At 43.9% G+C, this 15253-nt stretch overlaps 2 protein-coding genes and 1 long non-coding RNA gene across 3 annotated transcripts; 1 reads left to right on the top strand and 2 right to left on the bottom strand.

Annotated features, from left to right (window-relative positions):
* Positions 1–184: 184 nt before the first annotated feature.
* On the bottom strand, positions 185–3542 carry LOC129589154 (mucin-22-like). Its single transcript, XM_055483716.1, has 3 exons — positions 3229–3542; positions 1289–2557; positions 185–1069 (listed from the first exon to the last, which is right to left on the bottom strand). The coding sequence occupies exons 1-3, from the start codon at positions 3269–3271 to the stop codon at positions 426–428; spliced, it is 1956 nt and encodes a 651-aa protein (XP_055339691.1). The 5' UTR covers positions 3272–3542; the 3' UTR covers positions 185–425.
* A 1157-nt stretch (positions 3543–4699) lies between these two features.
* On the bottom strand, positions 4700–6249 carry LOC129589213 (uncharacterized). The gene is made up of 4 exons (XR_008690578.1): positions 6033–6249; positions 5818–5942; positions 5096–5271; positions 4700–4985 (listed from the first exon to the last, which is right to left on the bottom strand). It is a non-coding gene; the product is annotated as an uncharacterized LOC129589213 (long non-coding RNA).
* A 2249-nt stretch (positions 6250–8498) lies between these two features.
* On the top strand, positions 8499–15212 carry LOC129589212 (transmembrane protein 94-like). Its single transcript, XM_055483801.1, has 9 exons — positions 8499–8836; positions 8911–9388; positions 9917–10150; positions 10371–10801; positions 11116–11741; positions 12091–12756; positions 13262–13647; positions 13712–13881; positions 14031–15212. Exons 1-9 carry the CDS (start codon positions 8819–8821, stop codon positions 14868–14870), a joined length of 3849 nt encoding a protein of 1282 aa, XP_055339776.1. The 5' UTR covers positions 8499–8818; the 3' UTR covers positions 14871–15212.
* The last annotated feature ends 41 nt before the right edge of the window (positions 15213–15253 follow it).

Raw genomic sequence — 15253 nt, 5'->3', positions numbered from 1 at the left:
TTTTGGGACAGCATTCGAGGATACCCGGTATTTAAGCGGCCGCGGTAACGGTCCGTACTTGTACCACAGAGGCAGATACTGTACTTGCAATACTGTATTATAATTATTCTATAATCTATATTCTATATTATGTAGTGTACTACTTACATTACTCACTTTGGAAGCAATAAATCTGATTAACATTATATATTAATCTATTTGTCATATACGAACAAATTATACAAAAAACGTACTTGACGTAAAACACGAAAGCTGTAAAATAATTTTAGGTATACGATATATAGTATAGACCATAAAAGTTAGAACCGACTTTCTGACATATGACAAGAAATCCGCAATAATTTAACCACACCAGGACTCATCCAAATAACAGGAATATGTCGTAGTAAGAGTTTCGATGCCGCACAAGAATACTGTGTCAGTATCTACCGCGCCAACATTTCGCCCATTTCATTCAGCTCGGCGCGTCCTCTTCCGCGATTACGATTTCGTCGCTGACCGCCTCGTCGGCGATTACTGGAGCCTCGCATGCGGTTGTTGTTGCCCATCATCATCATATTATTGTTGCTGAATCGATTCTGATTTCGCATTCCATTATTCATCATCTGCATCCGGTTATTATTGTTTGTTCCAGAGTTGCTACCGTACGAAGTCGATCCAGATGAGGATCCATACGAACTGCCAGAGTTCGTATTGGAGTCGCTCGAGTACGATCCACTGTTGGAATTGCTGTTGGAATTGGAGTAACCGCTGTTCGAACTGGAACCGTAGCTATTGCTGTTCATATTGCTAGAACCGGAATCAGAGTTCATGTTATAGTACGTGCCACCGCTGGCCGATTGCCCATATGATCCACTTCCCACGGAGTTGCCGTAAGTGCGGGTCGGCATAGCGACAGTGGTCGTGCGGTTCGCTGGTGACATAGTGGCGGTATTGCCTGACGCACTGGTGCTCAGCGTGGTTGGACGCGTCGTCGTCGGTTGCGATCCTGTTCCGGTGGATTGTGTGGTGGTTCCGGTACCACGAGTTGTCGTGGTGCCAGTGGTGGAAGGACTAGTAGCAACTGGATCTACAAATATTTTGCACAAATGATAAACCTCGTACCGTATGTACTACAGAGTACATACCGTATTACGCGCGCGCTGCGTCTAGAGAGTACTCGTACCGGGCCAACCTGTTTATTGTATCCGATAGACCCAATTATTATTTAACTTATTTTTAAATTCAGAATTTTTAAAAAGTGATCTGAACTCTGAATCGAAAATACGCAAGACTTGTGGTCACTTACGGTAGCAACACCAGTTTCCATCGAAACCATTGCAGTCATCGGAGAAGGCAATCTCCAACAGCGAGCATAGATTGTCGAGATCATTGGTGCCGGCACACATTCCGTTCTTTCCGATGCCCGGCCATACATTGGGAGTGCACAGCATGGGACCTCGGGTAGTCGTACCGGTAGTCGTGGTGCCGGTTGTCGTTTGCGTGGTCGTGCCGGTAGTCGTTGTTCCAGTGGTGGTAGTGCCGGTAGTCGTTGTCCCAGTGGTGGTAGTACCGGTAGTCGTTGTTCCAGTGGTGGTAGTGCCGGTAGTCGTTGTCCCAGTGGTGGTAGTACCGGTAGTCGTTGTTCCAGTGGTGGTAGTGCCGGTAGTCGTTGTCCCAGTGGTGGTAGTACCGGTAGTCGTTGTTCCAGTGGTGGTAGTGCCGGTAGTCGTTGTCCCAGTGGTGGTAGTACCGGTAGTCGTTGTTCCAGTGGTGGTAGTACCGGTAGTCGTTGTTCCCGTGGTGGTAGTACCGGTAGTCGTTGTCCCAGTGGTGGTAGTACCGGTAGTCGTTGTTCCCGTGGTGGTAGTGCCGGTAGTCGTTGTTCCCGTGGTGGTAGTACCGGTAGTCGTTGTTCCCGTGGTGGTAGTGCCGGTAGTCGTTGTTCCAGTGGTGGTAGTACCGGTAGTTGTTGTCCCAGTGGTGGTAGTGCCGGTAGTCGTTGTCCCAGTGGTGGTAGTACCGGTAGTCGTTGTCCCAGTAGTGGTGGTGCCGGTGGTCGTTGTTCCTGTGGTAGTGGTGCCGGTTGTCGTAGTTGCGGTAGTTCCGGTAGTGCCGGTCGTCGTTGCATAGGTGGTGGTGCTACCCGGACCCATCGTGGTGGTCGACCCTCCAGAGCTAGCAGTTGTCGTTCCCGTCGTGCCGGTCGTCGTTGCATAGGTGGTGGTGCTACCTGGGCCCATCGTGGTGGTTGACCCCCCGGCGCTGACGGTGGTTGTTGTGGCGGTAGTAGTAGTCGCTGGAGCAGTATAGGTGGTGGTCACTGCAGGCGTGCTGGTACTGACGGTGCTGGTAACGGAGCCTAGAGCCGTTGTGCCAGTCTGAGGACCGGAACTGGAACCGTAAGCGGCGTATGCTGTGGTAGTGGCCATTGCGGCCTGCCGTTCAGTCAAGTCCGATACTTCCGGCATCGCTTTTTCCTCTAGTTCGTCGTTACTGTCTTCGCTCAACTGGTCGGGGACGACCTCGTCGGAGTTCTGTGCTTGAGCAGCATCTTGATCCTCAGCTATCGCCAGTCCTGCCATTTTTATGCACGATAATTAAAAGATTATTAATTCTAACTGTGAGAATGTTACGGTGTCGAACGCGCGTGAGAAAATTGTTTGTTACTAACTTAATTTATAGTAATCTTGCTACCAGAAGAAATTAATAATAATTATCTTGCTAATAGTACTGTATTTATCTTTATATACAAAAAGTTTGCATGCGCAATGCGAACGTAAACGAATAAAGTTGTTTCATTTATAGTACTTAATTATCTTTATTTTTTAAATGTATAGAGCTTTTTATCTGCATCTAACGTACATGAGCTAATAGGTCTATACCTAAACAGTCAAAAGCTGTGTTAATTCTTTAAATTATACGTTAATGGTAATATTAAATTACTTACTGCTGAATCTTCGGGCTTAATTGAGAAATACGAGTACGTGAATTTGGACTAGAACGAAGTCCACGAAATTAATGCAGATTTTGTTCGTGTAACACGAACACAGAAAATCGTTGTACACAAATCATTCTCCGAGTAGTTTATGTACGAGTACAAGGCGCAAATCTGACAAATCCGTATCTGCAAGTGCGTTTGAATGCGTTCCAGTTTCGAATTCAGAAAGGTCACACAAGTAAGGTCACACAAGGTTTACAATTTATCGTACAAGCACAATCAGATATTAATGGTTAGACTACACCTACCAGCCACCAGGAGGAAAAGAGCAAAGCAGTATAATATCCTCATCCTGATCCACGGATAGAATGAAGGATTTTGGGATAACTATACGAGCAAATTAATGCCCCAATATGTAGTTACTAACGAGAAAGTACTGTTTTTAATCAATAACATCCACCAGTTAAGCGTGCCGCACCGAGGGCTAAAATAAAAAATAATTAGCTGCCTCGGTATGGTATCTTGCAGATGGCAATGAAGGAAAAGAAACTACGAAAGTTCGACGCTTAATACTTCAGTTTTGAAAAATGATGAACCAGATTGTACGATTTTGCCATAAAGCCGCAGTCACGGAAAGTACAATATGTATGTGACTTTTTGTCGGTATTGGTCGAATATTTAATTAGGTAACGATATTTTTTGTTTCTTCAGTTCCCTTTCACGCCACAGATGAAAGGTGTCACATTTCATAGGAAGTATTAATCTTTCGCAATAACTCACACTTAATTAAAGAGCCTTCACGGATAATAATGGGGAGTCTGGTCGTTCAACGTTTTGTTGACCAAACTATTACAAAATTCGAACTTGCGTTGTTTTCTTGAGGTTGTTGTGTATGCATGCAGTGTGTGAATGCTTAAAATGCCGGTTGTGTGCTTACAAGCGTCAACACACTACTGTGTTCGATACTCCCAGTTGCGGCAACACGCGACTAACTTTTAACGGCATGATGTTTATACAAACATCAAGGTAAATTCGGCTTTTCATTTTCGTCCATTGCGAAAACAAAAGAATGTACAAAAACACTTAGTGGGTTAAGCAAAAATTATCGCACTTTTTTAGAAACAGTAATTACTCAAATCAAAATGGCACCAGACGTACGGATATCCCAACGGATACTGCGCCCAACTTCAGTGCACGTTGTGTAGCATTACGTATATGCAAGCAAGGTACATAGTTCGTTCGTATAGCCTCCAGCTAAACGACTGTTCGCTTTTTAAACATATACTGTTCTATACATTAGTAATATTCGCATAACCATTCCACTGTAGATATCAAGTAAGATAGGCATAATGATTATTGCAAACAATGAAAATGCTCTTTCCGTCAGACAAAGTTAATAATTATTTCCGCTTTGTTGGAATCTTTCACTGAACACTATTTATAGTTACGGCTTAACATGTGCTTAACTTTTTTGCTGCATGCTAAAGTTTTGAAAAGTAATTACAGTAAATGTGGTACTGTACATTTTATACAGCTTGCTAATTATAAGCACATGTGCAGCAAGCTGTATAAAATGTACAGTACCACATTTACTGTAATTCCTTTTCAAAACTTTAGCATGCAGCAAAAAAGTTCAGTGCGTTTGTTGTATCACCTTGTTTAACAACAACCTCGTGTCAAATTTTTCTACCTTATGCAGCTGGAATTTTTTTGCCAAATGTGAAAGCCGCCAATATTCTGTGGTCGTAATTTGTATAATAAAAGTTTGCATTAAATCCATGAACAGTTTATAACCCAAAACGGGACTCGCTAGCAATTAACGTACTGTTAGTGATATTTACTGCGCTCGAGACGCAAAAGGGCGCGATTGCACCGTATTAAACCACCGCTAGCACTTTACTGTATCGCATCATGCACATGTCAAAAGTCAAAACTAGAAGCGGATGTTGTGATTGTCGTCCGAATAATCCGATATACAGAAAAAGGGTCAGCAAGGGAATTTAGCGTGCATCTTTTTGTCCTTTCGGTGTCGCACAGATTCCGAGCATGGCATTATGTTCTAGCTCTAAAACAAATGTTATGAGTAATTTCAGAATATTTTAAACTAAATGGGTTTGTGAACCCAACTAATGCAGATAACAACTTGTTATCCATTCATGATAGCTTACAGCTTACCATAAAGGTTATCGGAAACCGATTTGCATTTCGTCGACTGAGCCTGTTGCCGACTTATCAATGCAGCGCAGAACTCGTTCAAGCAGATGAATGTATTTGATGGCTCTTCGTAATATTTCCTGCTTGCTCAGCTTCTTATCAATGGGATATGTAGGAAGTATCCTGCGCAGCTTGCACTGCAAAGAAATTTTTTGCTAATTAAGTTTCTGCTTAGGTACAGCGCTAGCCGTGCTTATCTCGTTTGCGCCAAAATTTAGTTGGCTGATTTAATACGGTGCTTCCTTGTTGCTGCAGATGGCGGAGCTAAACGACAGGTTTAGTTTTATAAAAGAATATTAAAATTTCGCAGTTCTGTTGGTAGAAATTAACTGTACGCGTCGTACAATTAAGTAAATGTGCCACACAAATGTGACACAATAATAGTCGTAGTCGTACAGTAGTACGACTATTATTGTGTGGCATGTTGCGCATGTGCACTGTGCAGTTCTTGTATATAGGTAGAACATCACTTCTGTTCGTGTTTGCCACTGTTTGGTGTTCGATCACATCGCGCGAAGTCACGGACAGATCAGTGCAACTGTTAAAAATTTCACCTGTCTCTGAGGTAGAATCTGTTGTGCAGAACTTTTTAAACGACCGCCACGACAGTTGGACAATTGAATTACATAACAAAAATACAAAAATGTCTCAAGTATTCCTCAGCAGACTAGTTGCGCACTTACGAATGCGGTGTTTACATGCTGCTGCCTCCATCTTTCCCGGCAATTAGTAGTGACACGCTCGCAGTCCGGAGCTGACTGGTCTCTCTTCTTCCGGCGATTCCACTTTTTAGGCATGCCAAAAAGTACTAAAATATACTCGTATCAATCAGGTGATGTACAATAGTTGCTAACTCCAGAACTGACTTCTCTTTAGAAGGCTACAATGGTATGTATACTTAGAAGTAGTCGAAGATCAGTTTTATAAATCGAAAGCCAACCAACAAAGCTGAATGGATAGTGGATAACCAAAAAACACAAGCTTTTTTTTCTTGAGAATCTGTATCGTTAAATTTTATTACGCACGAAACAGTTAAAAAACGTATGGGAAATTGTTGAAGAATCGCAAGCATGAAATTAAGCGTTATTTCTACTGCAGATGCAAAGTTGCAAACATTTTTGACAATGACTTCTGATTTCGGAGATGTAGGCAATAATGTCCATGATTCACTGAATAGATCCGTATGTATTTGCCAAGAATGTACTGGATGCCAACCGGTTTTTACTTTTTCGTTAAGTAAGCAAACAATCTGCGTAATTTGGGTACGCTCTGCATGAGGCGTAAAGTTGACTGCATCCATGCTTGTGTGGTGAGACAGATAGATGCGAATTCCCAATTTATTCAAGATTACAGACGATTTACCGCCATTGGGTCAACGTTTATGTGAGAATTGTCAGATCAATACGGCTGTAATGCCGTTATCGCTTCCGGTCAGCCGCAACTACAGAGCATTAGCAGAGGACATTATTCACTTTTCCTCACAGTTACTGTACTGGTTTTGGTGGCATGTGGTCCGTGGACAGGAGTATACATACGGTACAGTATCTGTGTTGATGCGATGACAGAATCTATTGTAATTGGTAATTTGGTACACTAGCATTCAATACGAGTACTTTACTTTTGCAACAGTGTTAATAATTGTTAGGTACACTGCACAGTTGAACTACTTTTCCCATGCATCTCCAGTCCTTCTAAAATGCCATATGTACCTGAGCTCGAGTCAAGACACGCTTTGACCTTTCGTTTCATTAAAATTACCTTTCGGCACAAAGACTGATTTCGTTTTCAGTCTGCTGTTACCGTGAACAACACGTACAGCAGGAAATGACAGAATGAAATTTCACTGACGAGCAGTCTGCAGTATAACTATCAAAAGAGCAAAACATGCGAGCGGGCACTATTTAAGCATGCATAAACAAGAAAATTTAAAACAAAAAAATCTATGTCCTCCCTTTGACAAAACTGAAAAGGTAAGTAATACAGGTACCAACACAGCAGTGGCGTCTCTTTAAGCGACAGTCGAGCTTAAAACGTCGCTTAAGGAAAGCGAGGAAGCACTTTTTCAGTCGAAAGAGATGTGAAGTTCACATATATATGCATGTACTTACGCCGGTCCGCAGCTGTCCGCAAACACGTCCCATCGTGTACAACCAGTTACTGTTAGGACTACAATTCAGTGACCAGATATCCCATTTTCCGCATTTTTCCATATGATTCCGTCGCTTCCTGATTTCTGCCAGGTGGGTCATCCTTCCTGAGCCTTCCTCCCTTATTCTTCTCTCTGTTGGTACATAATTATAGAATCGGCCACGGTGTTCTAGCTCGCTGTTCTTAGCTACTCACCAGTCAGCCTACTCAGCAGTTTCAGGTTTAGGCATTCCTTGTATGCTCTTCGAATCCGGTAAATTCCCGTCGCTTTGTGTCAAGCCCGTTAGTTCCGGTTTATCCGGTAAAATTTCACCACTCAACAGTTTTTTGTAATCCTGCTTTTCTCTGTGTGTGGTCCAGCGCCATGTCTGGTTCGTGATTCACTGCAGGATCTAGAAGGCTCGTGCTGGTCATTCGCTTCGGACATGAGTGGAAGCAGCTGTTTCCAAGTCACTTTACAACCTCGAAGTACGCAAGTAACGTAACACGCTGCCCAGGCGGTGCTTGGCTTCCCGTCCCACTGTGGCAGTCACGACTCACAACGAATCCAGGTACAATGAGACTTAATGAGTGCAATACTATGTTATTGTGCAGCAGTGGCGTTTTAAGCAATTTTATTGCTGATTTTACTGGCATTGCACCATTTGTGGACCCTCCGGTTGTCGAGCGACAACGTAACGACGGTGGCCCATGCCACAGGCTGTTTTAACGTAAATCTTTGAAAATTCATAACTTTGTTCACTCCTGCATTAAATTTTTATGTATAGTCTTAAAAAATGCAGAATAATACACAGTATTAGGCAAAATAAATTTTTTCTGTTTCTTCTTTAGGGTAATGCAGTATGAGCCTGTGCGGTTAACATAGCCGCCTATGGGAACTCCTCCATAGGCGGCTATGCTAGCCGCGCAGGCTAACAGCGCACAATCCTGAAAGAAAAATTAAAAAGCATTTCTTTTGCCTGATACTGTGTATTATTCTTCATTTTTCAAGACTATGCATAAAAATGTAATGGAGGAATGAACAAAGTTATGAATTTTCAAAGATTTACGTTAAAACAGCCTGTGGCATGGGCCACCGCACGCGTGCTTCTGTTACGTTGTCGCTCTATAACCGGAGGGTCCACAAATGGTGCAATGCCAGTAAAATCAGCAATAAAATTGCTTAAAACGCCACTGCTGCACAATAACATAGCATTGCACTCGTACAATACACATTTGTATTTTGTACGAATTTTATTCTTTTAGTTTTGTATTTTTCTATCTTGAAAATTGAAATCGAATATTTCTTTTTTTCGAGGGCTGCAGTATTTTTTGGAGGATTTTGGTTTGGATAATGGGTGAAAATTATTTTAATTTCAGTTGAAACCTGAAAGCGACTCCTGTTGATTAAAACAACATCAGGAGCGGTCGTGCCGTAAATGATGGTAAATCGCATTACTGCAGGCAGCATCGGCGCGGCGCACTTGGAAATTGGGAATGTGGGATCATTGATCATGAAACTGAACTGCTGACGTCCAGCTCGCATCCTCTTAGCGAATGGCTGTTTTGGCCGTGGTAAACAGTCTTTTTCTTGCTGTCAGTTCGGCTGCAACCAAAGTCACCAAACACCACTGTATCTGTTGTTGCAGCCAGGCGAAGAGACCATCGGTCTCCTGCCCAAACGCTTATCCGACACCGCAGCGCTGCGCGCCAGCGACGACGAACCTGGCCCCGCGAAGATCAACCAGTCTGGCCTCTCCACGCGGCACGCTCTGACTCTGTTCGCCCGTCTCATCGAGGACGAACAGTCCCGGTACCGGCGCTCCGTGTCGTGGCGCAACTGGGTGCAGGATGCTTTCGATCAGCGCAGTTCGCGTTCCATTTTTCGCTGGCCGGAGCTGCTGCTCATCGTGCTGCAGTGCGTGCTAACTGTAGCAGGCTTCTTGGTGCAAGATGCTGGGGGCCGTGTGCTGATCAAACCGGTGGAGTGTGCCGCGGTGCTGGCGGTGTTGGTGCTGTTCGGAGTGGTGAATGTGTTGCTGTCTTGTCTGGAAGCGCGCGGCCGCCATTTGGAGCTCTGGTGCCAGGTTATCAGTATTCTGGCGACGATTCGACAGGAATTGCAAGGTAAAGACTTTTGTTTTACTTTAGAAGGGGATTAAGTCTCACAAAATATTCATGTGCCTGTTAATTTTTGATTTTTCAGAAAAATATACATTGGAGTTATCGTTTTTAATTGGTGTTGCTGCCGCACGTTTAGAAATATTTTTGGCGACCACTCCGTACACCTTTCACTCGGTGCACTACCATGCTTCTTACTTTCACGCGTTCCTTCATATTAGGGAAAGGCAGTGTACGGAGTGGTCACCAATATTTTTCCTTTTACCAAATGATTTTTTACGCCCTTATACTACACTTACTAAACGAAATCTGACTACATAGCTAAGGAAATGCGCTGCATGAAACGTGTTAACATTTTTTTGCGTATTCGTTATGATTGCTTTAATCGAGATTATATCATTATTGACAGGTGGTTAATACAGAAAATCGTACGAGTATTAGGACTAATAAAATAAGCTGAACAGATTGTATATTAGCGCAGACGTTTAACTGTAAAAGAAGTGTAGGTACAAATTGTTATCCTATTTGGAATAGGATCGAAAAAGCTGACCGAATGGAAACATTCGTACTACCCCGATGTGCTGTGTCCCGACAGTCCGTGTGTGGCTCTGCAGTGGACGTACCGTGACAATGCTGTCATCAATTTACCAGCGATTCTGCTGGTTCCGGGCGATATCATTGTCGTCCGACCGGGCCAGCGGGTCGTCTGCCACTGTAATTCCGTCAAAGAGACCCCGACGGACGCTACCGAAATTACGCTCATGCGGGGTGAATAAATTGGATTTTGAACATTAATTTATTACTTTTATTTCTGCTGATGTAAAAGAAAGCGTTTAAATTCTCGATTTTTTTTGGTAACTGCATTCTTGTGCAATGCACATTAGAGGTTTTAGTGTTTTTGTCATGTTTATCTACATTATTTGAAGAATTGTATCATTTTCTAAATTGCCTGCCTGAATTACCAAATCTGAATTCTAGCTTGTCTTAGGTGAGATCTACCAGCCCGACACTGATGGGGAAATGGAAGCTCCGTTGAGCGCTGTGCAACGTACCGCCGCTGCTGAGCACCGTTTCATCGTCCAGGAAGCGCCCTTTCGGAGCATCTTGGTGGAATCTCTTTCTAATAAGCCGCTTAATCGACCGAGCAGCATTATTGAAAAACAGCGCATTACCACCCTGAATTACATTATGGGTCGCTTTCTACCCGGAGTTGCGGTGCTGTATTTGATTGGGAATATTATTGAAATTTGTGTTTTTGTGGAGAGCACAAAGCGTCGATGGGCAGAAGAGTTTTTATTCGGATGGCTTTATGTTTTGCTACCACTGACTTCTCTCGTTTTTCCTTCTCTTTGGTTGGGGATGAATTACATAATTTTGGCCAGAGTGCTGAGCGTTTTTCAGAAGTTCAAAAGGAAAAAGGTTAGCAGTTTTACCGTGCTCGAACTATTTTTTGCTAAATGGATACGAACTACTTGTTCGTACGCTTGGCTGCCACGCGTTTTATGCTGCTTATTTTATCGTATTCTTTGGTGTTAATTAACGCCGTTAGCGATTATTATTTTAAATTGTAGCTTTTATACGTCACGATAGCAAAAGATAGTCTGATTTGAATTCATATCATCATACGCTACCCAGTAATTTGAGAATCGTTTTCCGTTGCTTATATGGGACACCGTGTGATGAAGTGAAATATATTTTTGTTTATATTCAGGTTTGTTCCTTAATTTTTGCAGTTGAAGCATGATCATCTCCACGAAGCTAAGCTCACCGATGCCATGTATATCGTGAAAGCCGACTGGGCGTCGATTTGGCAGCGCTTCCGATCGTTGGTCAAAGGCACCAACGACTCCCTTTTCCAAACCTCCAACATTGTTCACACTTTAGGCAACGTAACTGCTATCTGCTGCACGGACAAGAAGGGCGTCCTCTCGTGGCCCAACCCCAACGCTGAGAAGATTTTCACCCTACACGCGCGCGGAGATTCGGTATCGGCTTCGAAGGTTTCCCTGCGGCATTCCAGTAATTCCCTGCAGGAAATGGGCCACAGTGCCGATGAGGCATTGACTGCCAAGAGTTTTGAACGGCATAATTCCCTGTCAGTGGTACATCAAGAGGTGCCGGAACTGATTGATGGGGTGGCGGAGGTGGTGGATATTACACAAAGTGGTGGCCGGGAGTTCGAGATTGATTTCGACGATCCCAGCTGGACACGGATGCTCGGCAATCTAAAGCCGCTGGGGTTGGCGGTGCTGTTGAATACTTGTAGTAAGGAAGTGCAGGACTATTATCGGGCTTTCACTGATCATGTCAGTTGCGTGGCATTGCATCATGATCAATCGGTGCCAGTGGTGAATCGCAGGTGAGTCAAAGTTAGTAGTTACAGTGATAATTTTGTGGTGGCTTTCGATGATAGCTCCCTCCCGCTGCCTTAAACGCCACGAATGACCTCCTGCTTGGTGTAAAAATTTTCTTCTTTTGGTGTTGATTTTTGCTTCTGAGATATCGTGTGGTTGGTTTTTTTAGGGGGAATGAGCAAACCATCAGTGCTTAAGACTCGTATACTCATACGGGAAAAATTTTATAACTAAACAGACTCAGTTTACGAGTGCAGAAGAACTCAGTACTCGGTAGCCAGTAGGGAAACTTGTCGTGAAATTAGTGAAGCGGATGGTAGACAATCTAAAGGGCCGGGTTGATCATTTTTCTAGATGCCTATGTTCGTTCAGCAAGTTGATGGGCTTTACCTCCACCGCTGAAAGCATCTTCCGGCAAGTGCAGCGCATGGCTTTTTACCGGAAACCCAATAAAACGCCACGGGAATTAGAAGGACGTTACAAAACGCCGTTTCCGAATATGCTGAGTGTCATTGTGCAGGACACCAAATCAGGTGGCCTACAAGTCTTATCCCAAGGAACGGCCGATCTCGTTCTGGACACTTGTACGGATTACTGGAACGGTCAGGAGACCCGCCCCCTTACCCCGGAAGATCGTCGACACATTCTGGAATTCTACACTCGGTTTAGTATGACTGCATACTGTACGGCATTTTCGTATTCGCCACTGACCACCGCCGTGGCTGAGCAGTCATCGGACTCCGATTCCGATGAGGATGAGATATTTATTGAACTGCCATCTGAGGAGGAGGACGTGTCGATGCACGAGCTGACATCGCAGATCTCGCGAACGTCCAGCGGCTTGGTGCGGGAGATGTACGAAAGCTGTTGTAAGAACCAGGTTTTCTTGGGGTGCGTGGCGCAGCAATACCAGTCTCGGAATGATTTTGTCCATTTGATCGACCTGCTGGAGCAAGCATGTATTCGATTTATACATTTTTCGACGGAAACCGAACTCCGGAGTCGTGTATTTGCGGAAAGGTAAATTTACAAGGTGTAAAAATGTGAGAACAGCGGCGTAGGGGTGTAAAGTGGCCAGTCGAAACTGAAGGCTGGTTGGAATATTTTTAGTAGTTGTTGGTATTTGGTTATTTACCGAATGACTTATGGGCGAAAGCAATTACGTAGTTTGCTGCCCAATCATGGAATTATAATTTCGCGAAATTCTCGAAAAATCCAAAAGAGATCTTATTAGAAAACGGTTTAGACTGTATAATGAACAGTAATCGAAAACACGAATCAGGAAGTGGAGTTTTGTTTGGAATGGGTTGGCTATGGTTATATATAATCTTTGGGCTTAGTGAGTGGTTGGATTTCGAATACTAACATCCTGCGCATAAACTAATGATTTTATAGGATAGGCACGTTTAAACATGTATGGTGTATATTGCTGCTTATTAAATTCATCAGAATCGGTTTCTACAGTGCCACCGACCACTCTAATACAATACTTACTGTACTTAATGGAAGTATTGCTGTTTTGTAGATTGGGCTTGGAAAGCGGGTGGAACTGTCACATTGCTCTGGATTCTCAAGGCATCGATCCGAATTCTTTGGATCCGGATGTGGTTCAGCCGGCGCCCGTTGATAATAACGCCAAGAAAGATGTCAGCGTCATTGTTGTTGAACAGGAGTTGGATCTGGAAAATCGAGCCAGACTACCGCGAGGCATTGAGAACATTCGCGAGCATATTGCCAGTGTGGATAATGTACCGCTGTTAGTGTCGCTGTTTACCGACTGCCGGCCGGAGTCCATCCAGGAAATGATCGCGATCATGCAGGAGAACGGTGAAGTCGTCTGCTGTTTGGGCAGTTCGGGGAATTTAACCAATTCAGCTATTTTTCTCCAAGCGGATGCGGCGATCGCCATAGGTATTACTATAACGCGAGTAGTAACTTTTTCCGTTATTATAGTATTTGTGGATTCCACTTATAGAACCGATGTATCCCAAAATTTGTGCTACTTCGTCAACGCCAAGAATTCTGGTGGATCGAAAGCATCTTCCGTGTACGCCAATGGAACTGATGAAGACGCTGACTAGTCTGAATTGCTCTCTTTCTTGTCAGAAAGAGGATCCTATGAGCATAATGCAGCTTGTTATTGAGGTAGTGAGTCAATTAATATCGTATTTTTGTTCTGTATAACTTACAGCGTTGTAAGTTATACAGAATTGTTTATTGACCACTGACTGCTTTTCGGTTTTTTTAGCCATTGGCAGTTGTTCATGTTTTTAACGTTTTTATTTTTGTGTTAGTCCCGGCACAATTTGGCTGTTCTGCGCAACTGCTTCAAATATCTGATCTCAGCTGGAATCTTCGTCGTGATAATGAACACTCTGGCTAACTTCCTCTGCTTTCCGCCACCCATCTCCGTCGGTCACATCATCCTGCTGGTGTGCTTCTCCCTGCCCCTGCTCAGTCTGTCCCTCCTGTCCGTTCCCCATGATCGCAACCTGATGCGCATCTCTACTGGGAAGAACCGTGTGGACGATATTGTCAATCGCGAAAGTGTCTGCCGTTTCCTTTGGACATTCTTAGCGCGCTGGCTCCCTTCTGTCTTTGTCGTGCTGGCCTGTCATGCGCTGCTATTACTGGAGAACTGCCACGCCGGTGCGGGCACATGTTATCCCGCATTGGCCAATCTGACCACTGGGGAAACCGCGGTGTCCCTGAACCAGAATTTGTGCGCATTATTGGTGATATTGTACTTTGATGTGATCTCCATGGGATACGGAAATAACAAACCGGGATTCTGGAAGTATTCGCCATTGAAGAATTTACTGTGGATCCTGGCGGCGTTGACGGGGATTTTTGCTCAGTTAATCTACTTCTTTTTGGATGTGGATTTTGTCCTGGGAAGGCATTCCCCCGGGTTCAATGGAACGAGTGTTTGGCGTTCTCGGGAGGAATTTGACGGGGAGGCCTGGTACGATTCCGTGCCGTACTATGTGTGGTTGTTGGGGTTTCTGTGGCCGCTGCTGTTGTTCCCGGTTAATGAGCTGATTAAAAAGTTTGAACTGGCGGCGCTGGATAAACAGCAGAAGCGGGCGCGGCTACAGTTCGGCACGAAATTGGGCATGAATTCGCCGTTTTGATTTGTTTTATTTTTTTATTTATTGTTGTGGAGAATGATAGGCGCTGGTTTTTACGTACTGTAAGTGTAACTATGTAACGAACGATTTAATTTGCTTCTAAACATTGGAACCCAATTGTTCGGGAACCGGAATAAACTCAACGTACGGTTACTCAACGAAGCGATCAAATTTGAAAAGAAAAATATATAAGCTCATCCAGTTTATCGAAGTTTGTTCCAACTGTTAGAATTCGTTAATGTTTGTAACGTTTGCGTTCTGATGTACCTAGTATTGTACTATCATGCTCGCACTGACGCCCGTTGCCAATCCGCAAGCTGTTTCGGACCGCCATAATGTGATAATGATTAATACAAGTAACATTCTCTGCTGCATTAATGCTGATC

The sequence above is a fragment of the Paramacrobiotus metropolitanus genome, unplaced genomic scaffold (genome assembly GCF_019649055.1).
Source record: "Paramacrobiotus metropolitanus isolate TYO unplaced genomic scaffold, Prichtersi_v1.0 Parri_scaffold0000033, whole genome shotgun sequence".
Lineage (NCBI taxonomy): Eukaryota > Metazoa > Tardigrada > Eutardigrada > Parachela > Macrobiotidae > Paramacrobiotus > Paramacrobiotus metropolitanus.
The sequence above is the reverse complement of the archived record's forward strand: the minus strand, read 5'-3'. Positions and strand labels throughout refer to the sequence as shown.